This window comes from Rana temporaria, chromosome 12, assembly GCF_905171775.1.
Source record: "Rana temporaria chromosome 12, aRanTem1.1, whole genome shotgun sequence".
NCBI classification, from domain to species: Eukaryota; Metazoa; Chordata; class Amphibia; order Anura; family Ranidae; genus Rana; species Rana temporaria.
This window is the reverse complement of record NC_053500.1, coordinates 127,272,952-127,288,015: the sequence shown is the minus strand read 5'-3', so window position 1 is coordinate 127,288,015 and position 15,064 is coordinate 127,272,952. Positions and strand designations below refer to the sequence as shown.

Genomic DNA, 15,064 nt, shown 5'->3' with positions numbered 1-15,064 from the left:
TCAAGGGGAAATCGTGGGTGCGCGATATACGCCGATACCAGCTTCCCGCGCTGTGTTTGAACAGGCCGCCGACATATACTGAGCGCAGTACACTCGGCCAGGCTCGGCTCCGCTCGCGGTCATGCCCTGTGCTGCCTCCTAGCCTTTATGCGAGAGGAGCCGAGCGTGCCCGAGTGTACTGCGCTCGGTATATGTTGGCGGCGGCGTTCAAACACAGCGCGGGAAGCGGGGATCGGCTCAACAACAGCGTGGGAGAAGCGGGGAGGACACCACCAGGGCCGCAGACGGACGCCGGACCGGAGAAAGCCGCCGATGGACGCCGGACAAGACACCAAAACTGTAAGTAATTAAAAAAAAATTTCCCAGGAATTTCCCTTCTACATTAGGGGTGCGCTCTATACGCCGGTGCGCGCTATAGGCAGATAAATACGGTAAATTATTTTGTTTGAATTGGTTTTATTTGCAAAGTAATTATGCATTGAAATGTGTGCTCCAACAGTACTGCATACTGCACAAAGCTACCAAGATGAACCTTGGGTAGGCAGCAGATGGCCATAGTTCCTGGCAAAGCACCATCATCACTGGGCCATGTGCTAATGAAGGAGTTAGTTTAACTAGTTTGTGGAATCCATTATGGGTGCTTTATATCTTTTATTTATTTGTGTTATAGACGAACGTTGTGGAAGAGGATGAAGAAGCAGAAAATGAAGCAGGCAAGACTTATTTTCAGTATTAATTTTGTAATTTTATTATGCAGGAGAATGTAGATCTTTACTGATGGCCTTGGCAGTTCCAGCAATTACCCACAAGGGTGATGTGAGATTATTTGTGGGCTTGTGCCAGCTCCTTTGCTAATAAGCTTTATTTTGCTGGAATAGCACATTTAATTGCACCTCTAAATACCCAGCACAACAGTGCCAATACATAAAAAATGATTCCCCAAATCCCCAACTTCATTTTGATTTCTAATATGACATTTGCCTCTTAAATGCTGGTCTTTGAAAATGTAGAAATTGGGCCAGATTCAGGTAGACTTACGACGGGCGTATCAATAGATACGCCGTCGTAAGTCCGAATTCACCCCGTCGCAACTTTAAGCGCATGCTCAAACTGAGATACGCTTAAATGTTGCTAAGATACGGCCGGCGTAAGTCTCCTACGCCGTCGTATCTTAACTGCATATTTACGCTGTCCGCTGATTTACGCCTAGAATATGTAAATCAGCTAGATACGCCTATTCACGAACGTACGCCCGGCCGTCGCAGTAAAGATACGCTGTTTACGTAAGGGGTTTTCAGGCGTAAAGATAAACCACCAAAAAGATGGCGCAGCCAATGTTAAGTATGGACGTCGGAACCGCGTCAAATTTTTCTAATTTTACGTTGTTTGCGTAACTTGTCCGTGAATGGGGCTGGTCGTAATTTACGTTCACGTTGAAAGCATTGACGATTTGCCGACGTCATTTGGAGCATGTGCACTGGGATACATTCACGGACGGCGCATGCGCCGTTCGATCGAAACGTCATTTACGTGGGGTCACACTTAATATACATAAAACACGCCCACAGCTTCAACATTTGAATTAGGCGGGCTTATGCCGTCCCTAATATGCTACGCCGCCGTAACTTCGGAGGCAAAATCTTTGAGAATACCATACTCGCCTCTCAAAGTTACGGTGGCGTAGCGTATAAGAGATACGCTACGCCCGCCTAAAGGTATGTGAATCTAGTGGCTGTAAAGAGCAGAAAAGAGCAGAAAAAAACACGTGATGTTGGGAAAGTTTTCAGAAAAGTCAGAGCGTGTGTATGCTATGGGTGTTCCCCGCCAACTCCCTTCGGACAAAAATCCAAGGAAAAGTTTGTTTGAAGTCCGAACGTCTGTACGAGGCTTTACTTTGTCTTATTGCCTAAATGTTGCACCCACTTTTATTGTTAACTGGCCGCATTCACTTACTAAAAATACTAACGGTGACAGTAATGTATCTACGCTACACCTGAAATCATGAAATGACAAAAAAATGAAAAGGTAAAAAAAACAAAAACAAAGCACTTTTTTACCTTTTCATTTTTTTATGTCATTTTTTTTGTCATTTCACGATTTCAGGTGTAGCGTAGATATTTCACTATAGCCATTTAACCCCACCAAATAACAGAAGGATGAGATATGTACGGCTCTGTATCAGGCCATATCCCTTCAGGCTGTGAGCAGATGCCAGTGAGGCTTGCATTACAAAATGTGGATGGATGCCCAACTATATGTACAAAAGCCGTACTATATTGTTGTATTAGAGCTTCCAGTGCTTGTATTACAGAGGCAGTCAATATCAACGCCTTAGATGCTGCAGAGGAGGTGGAATATGTTGAGGTGGAAATTGTGAAAGCAAAAAGGAAACCGATTTCCACAGTAAAGGTATGTTTGTGTCTTACTTCTGATATGGTTTACTGTATTACTGTAATATTCATTTCTATAGATGGTGCAAAACACTCAAATATCTAAAAATCTTTAATTTCATAAAAGTAACTGTTATAAACAACTATAAAAACATGAAAAAAATCTACAGATACTGTTTAAAGTCTCATCAAAAATAAAAGGATCCACCACTGACCGTCAAAACAATTACATGAGCGTTTGAATGAACCTTTTCATTACCAAAGCATGTCAAAAATGTAGTAATTTAACTCGCTCTATAACTCAACAGTTATTTTACTAATTTGCAAGTTTTTACCTTTTTTTTCCTCAAAAGTCAACAGTTGAGCCATTATATCTCTTTCTAGACTATCACAGGAAGAGAAGATTTGTCTTTGACATGTTTTTCATATTTGCAAATTGGTGGCACCCAAAAGGGGAATAACTGGGTCTCTGGAGATAGACTGGAGCAGAGTTCGTGTTCAATGGTTTAGAATTTTTATTTAAAGTGGTTGTAAACCCGCATATACATTTTTTTTTTTTTTTTTTTTACACCTGCAAGGCAAAAGCCATAATGAGCTAGTATGCACCGCATATTAGCTCATTATGAAATACTTACCTCGGAACGAGGTAGGGAACTTACCTGGTCCACGCCGAGCATGCTCGCGGGAGATTTCCTTTCCTTTATACCTACAGGTAAGCCTTATTATAGGCTTACCTGTAAGCAAAAGTAAAAAAAGTGGGGTTTACAACCACTTTAAATTTTTATTTTAAATACAATGTGCAAACACACAGGCTTTTTTTTGCAGAGACATGCCACACTCACCGGCCACATTATTAGGTACACCTGTTCAATTGTTTGGTAACACAAATTGCTAATCAGCCAATCACATGGCAACAACTCAATGCAATTAGGCATCTAGGAGGTGGTGAAGGTGAATTGCTGAAGTTCAAACCGAGCATCAGAATGAGGAAGACAGGGGATTTAAAGCAGAGCTCCACCCTAAAGTGGAAATTTCGCTCATCGGATTCCTCCGGTGCCACAATTGGCACCTTTCGGGGGGAGGGAGGACAGGATACCTGTCATTGACAGGTATCCTTTCCCACTTCCGGGAGTCTGGCCGCAGCAGTGACGTCACCGCAGGGCTCCCTCCTCCTTCTCCCCTGGCTGCCGGGCTAATAGAGAGGATCGGGGCCTCGCGCATGCGCAATAGGGTTCCCGGCATGAAGCCGAAAGGCTACACTGCCAGGTTAAACAAAGAAAATAAGTGTAGCGCTAAAAATATATGAGTGTAAAAATATAAGAAGGACTTCAAGAATGAGTCTTATAGAGTAGTGAAAACACCATAAGTGCCAAAATAGTCCACAAATACAATGGAAAAAGTATATAAAGAAAATCAAAACGTTCCAAATAGAAGTGACTGTGTGTTGAAAATTTGATAGTAGATCCACCACCAGATAATAACGATGAAAGGCTTACCAAGGGGTTGGACCCAAGTAAGTATATACTTATCAGGTCAGTAAGGCTTGTAAGATAACGGTGTCCAGACTCCAAAGCAACTTGAATAATGGACAGGTTGATAGAATCCCTAGGTCCTCTGATACACATACAATGTAGGACCAATCAATAAGGAAACAGCCAGATGATGTCAATAGGCACTTCCAATGGTAAATAATCCAAATGACTCAGAATGTGTGGAGCAAAAAAGAGAAACGAGGGTACACATAGCTTGAATCCGTATAAAAAGTAAAAATTTACACTCACATTTCAGATGAACATGACAAGCGTATAAAACAATCGAGCAGTAGGGTCAATGTGTCTTTCTGACGCGTTTCGTTCTCATGAACGTCATCTGGGGCCCCTAAGAACAGGAAACTGAGGCTACAATTCGCACAGGATCACCAAAATTGGACAATAGAATATTAGAAAAAACTGTTGCCTGCTCTTACGAGTCTCGATTTCAGCTGCAACATTCAGATAGTAGGGGTAGAATTGGACATAAACAACATGAAAGCATGGATCCATCTTGCCTTGTATCAATGGTTCCGGCTGGTGGCGGTGTTGGAATAGTGTGGGGGATATTTTCTTGGCACACTTTGGGCCCCTTAGTACCAATTGAGCATCATTTAAACACCACGGCCTACCCAAGTATTGTTGCTGACCATATCCATCCCTTTATGACTACAGTGTCCCCATCTTCTGATGGCTCCTTCCAGCAGGATAATGTACCATGTCACAAATCTCCAATAATCTCACCACTGGACAATGAGGTCACTGTACTCCAATGGTCTCCACAGTCACCAGATTTCAATCTAACTTGGATGTGGTGGATTTGCATCATGTATGTGTAGTGGACAAATCTGCAGCAACTGTGTGATGCCATCTTGTCACTATGGACTAAAATCTCTGAGGAAGGTTTATCTATGCCATGAAGAATTAAGGCAGTTCTGAGGGCAAAAGGGGGGGGGCAACCCGGGACTAGCAAGGTGTAACTAATAAAGGGGCTGGGTAAGTGTATGTCTCTACTGCAAGAAAGGATTCTTACCTGCCTGTTCGCAATCTTCTTTACAATGTACACTGAGCTGCATATACAGAGCTCAGTGTACAATTTTGGCATCTGCCATGATAAATGTCCTGTGCATGCACAGGAGCTACGTCATTCCGGTGAGACCAATGAAGATGTCCGAAGATCCCGAACCTGGAAGAAGATCAGGTGTTGGCACTGGTGAGGGAGCTCGTAGATGTCACATCACTGAAAGAGGTGAGTATAGTTCAGCTTTAAGCTATATTTTTTTTTTATTTGGCGGAGGTTTTTGTAAGCTGTTTGCAAAGAAAATGGACGCTTTCCCTTTAAACAAAAAATAAATAAATAAATCACCTTTTAAGTTACTAGGAAAAGCTGAAGCCATTTATTTTCTTTGCTTTTAAGCAGAGTTTTATTTTTACTGTTAAATCAACTCTAATAAACCCATCACTTTTTCCTATTTATGTGTATATTTCACATAATTTCAGGACGTTGGATCTAGGGTAATCTATTATTTTTGAGAAAAGAAAACTGGAAAATAAATTTTCCTTGGTGTTATAACTAACTTTAAATAACACCTGCCATTGGAGAAATATGAAGGCAGCTTTTTCTGTTTTCTGGCTGTCTCTGTACTAATGATTCAGTACTTACTGAGTCACCGACCAGGAATAAGCATGTAAGCAGGTCTCTAGCTGTAGACATCAGTCCACTAGGTGCCTACAGAATTACAGGGCTGTCCAGAGGCCTCCTATTTTAGTCTATATCGGCTCTACAACCGATGCAGACTTAAAGGAGTTGTAAAGGGTATTTGTTTTCTTTTTTTTAAATAACAAACATACCATACTTACCTCCACTGTGCAGTTCGTTTTGCACAGAGTGGCCTGATCCTCGTCTTCTGGGGTCCCTCTGCGGCTGTCTCGGCTTCTCCCTGCAACAGCTTACCCCCATTCTGGGAAGCGATCTCCCAAGGTGGTTAGCTTGCGGGTCGGCTCCCGTGTCGGCTCCCGTGATACAGTCGGCGGCCACAGCCGCTGACTGTATCACTCGGCTCCGCCCCCCAGCGCGCTGCGTCATTGATTTGATTGACAGCAGTGGGAACCAATGGCTGTGCTGCTATCAAGATCCAATAAAGAGCCACCTCAAGCTGAGGGAAAGCATCGCGGGATCGCGCCCAAGGAGTTTCGTGGCTCATGTAAGTAAAACGGGGGGCTCGAATATGCAAGGTCTTTTTTCACCTTAATGAATAGGATGCATTAAGGTTATAAAACACAAAGCTTTTTACAACCCCTTTAAGCTGTCTGTTAACATGTGTACAGATGGTGGTTTGAGAACCTTCTGCTACACCATCCCCCTGGTCTATAGTAATATAGACCCATAACTGACTGGAAGAACCTACATTGTAAGGCCTTTAATTTATTTGGTGTTTCCAGGTGAGGGCTCTAACAGCCCAGCTGTACACCGTGGTCCCATTAGACACCTAGAGGGCCACTTCTTCCCCTAACCACCACCACTCCTGACCATATTTACAACATGTACCTTGTACTCAGGATCCTATGATGTGAATACTCCAGGTCCCAAATTAAAAGACCCAAAGTTATTAGATTAGCATGAAAGCCGTACAACTATATTTTTTAGAACAAGGTGGTCAACAATGGCAGCCCACACTTCCTTTAAAAGTTTTTATTTTTTATAAAAGGCCCTGGAGAGTTCAAGTAAACCCCTAGGAGTTGTGCAAGGATGGGACTCATTCTTAGTACTGTACATAATAGAATCACATCTAAACTAAACAAGCCCATATTTTGAAGTTGACTTGAACTTAAAAGTGAAGATTTGCTAGGTTATTGGGAACATTTGGAGTTGTTAATTGTGCCTAAGCAGTATCCAACAAACCTACCATTTGTCTGGAATTCCTCCTGAAAATGGCAGTGTATTTACTGGTATGCAAGGGTACCTAGGGACTCCTGTGCCTTTAGCCTCATAGGCTCATAGCTACAGTATATATCTGCAGTGTGAAATCTAAGGCACTGCTGCCTGTGACTGCTAATCTCAGGAGATCTGAAGTGTGATTTGGTGATGTCACTACTGCACTGCTAACCTTCACTTTGCTGAAACATAGGGACGCTAAACCCTGCCTCTATAAAGATGGCTGCCTCCTTACATAGCAAAAAAAAAAAAAAAGTATGGTAAGAGACAGTAATGGGGGGAAAAAGATCAGCTACAAGCAGACTACAAGAAATACTGGGTACTGGTCATTTTCTCTTAGCTAAGGTATGTACTGTGGCCAGATTAAGTTCAGTTCTTCTTAACGCATTTGTTACCCCCCCCCCCCCCCCAAAAAAAACAGATCCTGTTCCCTTAAAGCATGTTATACAGCACAGTGCTTGTGCTGTGTCATTTGGCCTTCTGTATACCCTAAAAAACCTGGCTGATCCTGGCTGGCTATACCCTCCCCTCTGCTAACTGACCACGAAAATTATGGCTGCTGAGCCCTGACACCGTGGTCAGTCTGCGTCTCCTCTGTCCTCCTCCCTGCTCGTAGCAGCGCCCCCCCCCCCGCTTCTCTCATATCTTCTAATAAATTGTCTTATCCCCTCTGTACTATTTTATAACATGTTTCCCTGTGCCTGAGTAATGTAAAAAATCAGCCGATCTGTACCTCTATAAAACGCGGCTCCCGGCTCATAGTTGACTGTCGGCTCTCTCTCTCCTCCCTACACCCCTCCTCTTCAGCTGACATCAGCGGGAGGGCTCGGCTCTGCCCACTGCGGCTCTGAGCCGAAGAGAGAAGAGGGAGTTGGATACCTAGTTTATAATAGTGTTTATACAACGCTGATCTCTTGTTTATGTGTATCTAAAAAATAAAATGTATACAACCCCTTTAAATTAACAGCACCACTTTTTTTCAGGTATACAAAGGAGAACTGGAAGATGAGTTTGACAGGTTTGAAGATTGGCTGTATGTGTTTCCTCTGTACAAGGGAAAGGCATTGGATGATGAGGATGCCAACGATGATGACAATTTTATGGGAAAATACAAGGTATGTTTGGTGATGTGTGAGCTGCAATGTACTATTCTTCAAATTAGAGAACCAACACTGATTTTCTTCCTATAATTGTGCTTTGTAGGGCTCTTTCTATATCTACCCACACGGGGAAGCTACTGATGAGTACCAAATAATGAGAGGCGTCCCCAGAAACCGGCCAGTGAAAGTACTTGTCCGCATTTACATTGTCAAGGTATGTGACTCACATTAGCTGGTGGACTTTACACATAGTTTGGGTAAAGATCAACCACACTGCTCCTAAATTCCTTGCTTAAAGTGAACCATAAAGGACAAATCAACAGGTTTACCTTGTTGTGTATGTAAAGCCATTTTATTTTTTTGGATGGAGTGGGAAAGGTTTAGACCAGGGGTCTCAAACTGGCGGCCCTCCAGATGTTGCGAAACAACAAGTCCCATGAGGCATTGCAAGGCTGACAGTTACAAGCATGACTCCCACAGGCAGAAGCATGATGGGACTTGTAGTTTCACAACAGCTGGAGGGCCGCCAGTTTGAGACCCCTGGTTTAGACCCTCTGTCAGTGTCCGATGTGGGGATAATTTGACCTACCTTTTTGTCCTTGGTGATAGGGTAAATCCAAAATTTTGAGTTATCATTGGTACAGGAATATAGTGGGATTTTTAAATGGCGATATTTTTTCCAGTGACAACTACAAGAGGATTTTGACACACTTTGCAAAAAAATTTTTGTACTGGTGGATCTGTCTGTATTAGAGGAAGTGAAGGGTAATCTTCCCAATAGGAGCCAAAAAATTAAAAATAACAGGGGTCTTAAGCATCCCCTATTCTAACCAAAACTTTAACTTTAGCTCAGAATCGCCGGCAGAAGAGAAGGATATCTGAATGATGCCTCTAGCTGCAGGCATCATTCAGATATCCCCCCACAAAGCCCAGGACGTCATATGACGTCCACCCGGATCGGTAGAGGTCCTTTGTGGACGTCATATGACAATGGGCCGGTATTGAAGTGGTTAAAGGGAGCTAACATCCATGATTAGCTCCCTTTAAAAGGCAGATGCAAGAGAGCTAATCATGGATGTTTGGTGTTCTATACGATTTTTGTTGGTTCGGATCCTTCAAGCAACATGTGTACAGATGGTGGTTTGAAAACCTTCTGACTGGCTGGAAGAACCTACATCGTAAGGCCTTTAATTTATTTGGTGTTTCCAGGTGAGGGCTCTGACAGCCCAGCTGTACACCTTGGTCCCATTAGACACCTGGAGGGCCAATTCTTCCCCTAACCACCACCACTCCCGACCTGACCATATTTACAACATGTACCTTTATACTCAGGATCCTATGATGTGACTACTCCAGGTCCCTAATTGAAAGACCCAATGTTTTTAGATTAGCATGATAGCCGTACAACTATATTTTTTAGAACAAGGTGGTCAACAATGGCAGCCCACACTTCCTTTAAAAGTTTTTTAATTTTTTATAAAAAGGCCCTGGAGAGTTCAAGTAAACCCCTAGGAGTTGTGCAAGGATGGGACTCCTTATTCTTAGTACTGTACATAATAGAATCACATCTAAACTAAACAAGCCTTTATTTTGAAGTTGACTTGAACTCAAAAGTAAAGATTTGCTGTTTTGGTCCTCAGCATTATTATAATAGCTTTTTATCTAGGTTCCAAGATTCCAAGATTCAGCCTCTAGAGCCCAAGTGTACTTAAAGACAAATTCCACATATGGCAATTTTCATGTAGTTTCGTTGGTCCAGCTTGATCCCCATGGAAGCCACTGTAGTGGTCCAAAAACCTTGCAACGGCCCTGGGTAGAAATAAATGTAAACCTGAAAGGGATAGGTGATGGGTGGGGGAAAATTGGTGGTTAAAGTGAGATTTACACTCAACAAGGCCCTACAACCAATAAAAAACAAAGGGTGCAACAGTTGGGACTAAAGATCCCAACAGAAAATTTGTAGGTGAATCAACCACAACTAACAACCATCAGCTAAGCAAAGGGACTTTATTGGTAAATGTAAAAAAGTATCAAAAAAGCCAGACCAAAAAGTTCATACATGCATATTTTTTTGATGTAGCACAGGCTAGGGATGCTTACCCACCCAGTGGTTCAAACTTAGAGCGCTCAGAGTCAAAACCTTGTATGTCGTCCCAGTTATTGCCATATCCTAAGACAACCATGTACGGACAATAGGGGTCAATTATTTAAGGCACTGAGAGAGGGCGGACATGGATCCCAGTCTGATTTTTTTAGTATATGCAACGTTGTATGTTACTTTTTTATGTGTGTTTTTATTGTTTTTTGTATGTTCTGTAGGAACTTCTCCTCTGTTGGGGATGGTTATACCATTCCGGATGAGTCTTTTTGATACTTTTTTACATTCACCATTAAAGTCCCTTTGCATAGAGAGCTGATGGTTGTTAGTTGTGGTTGAATAACCTACAAATTTTCTGTTGGGATCTTTAGTCCCAACTGTTGAACCCTTTGTTTTTTTATGAGTCATATTGTTTAATAGGAGGATCCCGCCGATTTAGGACGAATCAACTCAACAGCACACTTGCTATCTATCCCAGATGGTTTCAGGCATTTTATATTATTTTTTCTCAATATAAGACCTACAAGTATTTCTTGTCTTCCAAATAAACTTTTGTAAACAAAGACTGCTTGCTACTACTACACCCAAGATATAGAAATCTGCTTTGTGTGGCATTTTGCTTTAATTTTTATGTTTCTGGCGACAGTTATAATTGTAAAGAAATATAGGCAAGTAATGTAATCTTAACTTTTTTTTCATCATAGGCAACGAACTTAGCTCCAGCTGACCCTAATGGAAAAGCAGATCCTTACATTATAGTGAAAGTTGGTGAACAGACGATGGACAGCAAGGAGAGATACATACCCAAACAGCTGAACCCAGTGTTTGGAGAGTAAGTAACATGAACTGTAAATAGGATATTACTTTAAATAATATGTCAAGGCTGCTGAACTGGTTACTTATAGTAGAACTCCAGCAAAAAACATTTTTCACTTTAAAAAGGCTAGACCCTCAGTCGGGAAAATCCACTCTCACTACTGTCATCAGGACAAAAATGAAATCCAATAGTTTATTATTGCCACTTACTTAGCAATATAGAGGATCTCCACCAATAAGGAACTCGCTATTCTAGGGACCCCTTTCTGGGCAGATTTTTACTCACTCCCCGTCGTGTTTCCGGGACAGAAAGTCAGAGGAAGTTACCCTCAAGTTGGGGCTAATCCCAACCTTTGACTGTTGTCACTAAAATAGGGGTCACTCGTCTTGTGCTGGCAAAAAACATTGCATACACCATTTTTGGTATGTTGGCAGCCCATTAATTTTGAGACGGTTCTCATCTATTCATTGACACCTCACTAAAACATTTTCGTCGACTAAATATTAGATTCTTTCACTCCAGCAGTATATAATGAGTTTGGAAATTGTAAAGAAACGAATGCATTACAATTTAGTTACACCCATTCGATTTTTGACGACTACAATTTGTTTTAGTAGACTACAATGTACTGGAGCTTTAGTTGACTAAATACAACTAAAACAAATGCAGTAATTAGTAAGATTGGACTAAAACTAAAATGCCATTTTAGTCCTCTGACTAATGCCGCGTAAACACAACCGTTATTCATGTCATGGAAAAAAAACGACGTTTTTCTCGACGTGATTTGTCGTGATTCCTCTCAAGCCTGCCTTGCCTACACACGAGCGTGAAAAAAAAAATGCTTGAGCAAAGCGCAGTGACGTACAACAACACGTACGACGACACTATAAAAGGGGAAGTTCCATTCGAATGGCGCCACCCTTTGGGCTGCTTTTGCTAATTTCCCCATCTCATAATTTGCTTCTGAGCATGTGTGTTCCCCCCCCCCCCCGTTAAAGAGTACACACGACCATTTTTCACGGTGTGAAAAACGGCGAGAAAAAGTAGAGCAGGTTCTGAAAAAAAATTTGCCCATTTTTCTTATCAAGAAAAATGCTCTGGAGCCTACACACGACCGTTTTTTTCAAGACCAATTTAAAAAAATTGCATTTTTCACGTCATGAAAAACGGTCGTGTGTACGCGGCATTAGGTTAAAACTAAATCGAAATTTGCTGCCAAAATTAACACTGCGGACAACTGACAGGCCTTTTCCGCAAACCCCCTTTGCGCTATTTAATTACAAATATGGAAAGAACTGCTTGTTGGAGAAAAAGGTATAAAAACAAGGTCAGGCTATTCTTTCTCATTCTCAAATTAATGTGCACCATTCAGTGCAACTTTTACATAAGCTTAAAAAAAATGGTTTATCTCTGCTGCGTCAATATAGTGCAGTAATAAATCAGATGAAAGTTTTCAGCTTCTTTCCTTTCTTTTAATATTTCTTCCATATTTTTCCCTGTATTGTTAGTTTTAAAACCTTTGCCTCAAGTTTGTTCACACTGTACAACAATTCTGTATCCTAGTAGGGTGAGCTTAAAGGAACACTCCATCTAAAATGTATATTTTGATTTTGGTAGAGGCATGCCAACTATATAACTTGGCATGCACTGGAAGAATAGGCGCAACAAGTGTGAAAAATTGTATTGTTGTAGTTCACTAGAATGACCAGCAGGGGATAATGTCCTACAACGATTTACACTCTGTTCAGCTGTAATTTGTAACGGGCATTTCTGAAGGCAACAAATTCCGGTTTGTGTTTTTTCTTTCACCTTGATCTCTCTGCAGAACCCCGACACCGATGTAATTCAAATGTCTAATAGCATACTTTTCCTATTAAAGGAATATTCTACCTTGTGCAAATATTTAATAAATATACCCACATTAGTGAAATAAAAAACATGAATTTAATAAATGTTTGCATTCATGCAGTGTTAATTTCTTCGACTAAAACCTTTTAGTCGACTAAATTAATACTATTTTAGTCGACTAAAATACAACTAAAACTAAAAACAATTGAGAGGACTAAAATACAACTAAAACTAAAATGGGATTTTAGTCAAAAGACTAAAATGGGACTAAAACTAAAATGGCATTTTAGTCAAAAGATTAAGACTAAAACTAAATAAAAAGGAGAAAAGGTACGTATAAAGGTTTAAAAAAAAAATAGGGTCATGGGTTGCGCTAAGGGGGCACAGGAGCAGGGGGATCTCGAGCCCAAGTTGGATTCTAAGGACCAGGACCTCAGTGCTTCACCACCCACAGTGGGGGTTATCCACAAAAGGGATACGCCGGCGTATCTACTGATACGCCGTCGTATCCCTGTTTCTATCTATGGAACTGATCCACAGAATCAGTTTACCATAGATAGGCAGAAGATCCGACATGTGTAATTGAATTACACTGTCGGATCTTAAGGATGCAATTCTAGGCCGGCCTCTAGGTGGCGAGGCCATTAAGGCCGGCCTAGAATATGTAAATGAACACTTACGGCGATCCACGAACGTTCCGACGGGCCCGGAACGTTCGTGGATCGCCATAAGTGTTCATCTACGTCGTTTACGTCGAATTACGCCGTGTAAAAATAGGGCTAAGTCCTATTTGACTAAGCCCTATTAAGTATGGCCGTCGTTCCCGCGTCGAAATTTTAAACTCTACGTCGTTTGCGTAAGACGTCCGTGAATGGCGCTGGACGCCATTTACGTTAACGTCTAAGCAAATGACGTCGGAGCGACGTCTGTTAGCGCAATGCACGTCGGGTAAGTTACCCGACGGAGCATGCGCAGTACGTCCGGCGCGGGAGCGTGCCTAATTTAAATGGGACTCGCCCCATTAGATTCGGCACGCCTTGCGCCGGACACATTTAAGTTACACCGCCGCAAATTTCAAGGTAAGTGCTTTGTGGATCGGGCACTTAGGTAGAAATTTTGCGGCGGTGTAAGTTAAATCGGAAGATTTAAGTTACGCAGGATATTTGTGGATCTGGCCCAGTATCTTTTCCAACAAGAGTTTAACTAAGCCCCTGTGTTTTATTGAACAACCATGTATAAGACAATAACATAGAGCCTGATATATTTTATTACTTCCAGGCTGCACTATAGTACATACCCTGTCTGGTTATCCCGTTGGGCTGCCGTTTATCATCCTCTAACAAGGATTGCAGCGTGTAGGTGGGAGAGAAAGGTTATTTATTGATGAAATAAAGGAGAATCCTATTTGCAACCTGACTGAATTAATGATGTAGCATCGATGTTGTTCCCCCGCAGCCGGATCCTATTTTTACAAGTCATTGAGACAAATGCTTCACTAGAAAATTACTGCTCTTATAAACTGCCCAGCTTGAGCCTCATTGAAATACATTAGGATTCAAGGAATAAAAGTGAAAAAAAAAAATTATGTATACTTAAAAGGATTTTTAGCAAACACAGTAGCTTCCTACGGTAATTTCTGAAGGCGTTGAGCACAAGCCATGGCAGTACATTAGTTGAACATTTCCAACATTATTGCCAAGTGGGTGAGTCTTGTATGAATTCTATCCTTTTGTCAGTCACAGTGTTGTAGGAAATGCTGCACCCCTAGCATGCCCTTCTACACTCAGGCCCAGATTCACAATGGACTTACGACGGCGTCGTAAGTCCGAATCCGAGCCGCCGTATCTATGCGCCTGATTCATAGAATCAGTTACGCATAGATTTGGGCAAGATACGAGCGGCGCAAGTCTCCTACGCCAACGTATCTTGGGGTGCATATTTCCGCTGGCCGCTAGGTGGCGCTTCCGTATATTTCCGCGTCGAATATGCAAATGAGCTAGATACGCCGATTCACGAACGTACGTGCGCCCGGCGTATCAAGATACGTCGTTTACGTAAGGCGTCGGACCGGCGTAAAGTTACCCCTCATAAAGCAGGGGTAAGTCATGTTAGGTATGGACGTCGGAAACGTACGAACAGCGTCGTATTTTACGTCGTTTGCGCAAGTCGTCCGTGAATGGGGCTAGGCGTAGGTTACGTTCACGTCGTCTAAGCATTGAGCGGGCGTAATTTACTTTGAAAATTCGACGTGATACTAAGCATGCGCGCGCATGCGCCGTTCGTAAAGCGCGTCATTTACGTGGGGTCACGAATCATTTACATACAACACGCCCCCTACCAGCCTAGT

General features: G+C 42.1%; 1 protein-coding gene and 1 long non-coding RNA gene across 2 annotated transcripts in view; one reads left to right on the top strand and one right to left on the bottom strand.

Annotated features, from left to right (window-relative positions):
- Positions 1-15,064, top strand: part of LOC120918805 (fer-1-like protein 4) — a 142,404-nt gene that overhangs the window by 103,450 nt on the left and 23,890 nt on the right. Inside the window, exons 32-36 of the mRNA XM_040330614.1 lie at positions 671-713; positions 2,312-2,409; positions 7,838-7,969; positions 8,058-8,168; positions 10,757-10,884. Of these exons, the coding sequence (XP_040186548.1) occupies positions 671-713; positions 2,312-2,409; positions 7,838-7,969; positions 8,058-8,168; positions 10,757-10,884 (512 nt within the window). The remainder of the gene's footprint in view (positions 1-670; positions 714-2,311; positions 2,410-7,837; positions 7,970-8,057; positions 8,169-10,756; positions 10,885-15,064) is intronic.
- Positions 1-15,064, bottom strand: part of LOC120918806 — a 50,966-nt gene that overhangs the window by 19,855 nt on the left and 16,047 nt on the right. The window lies entirely within an intron of this gene.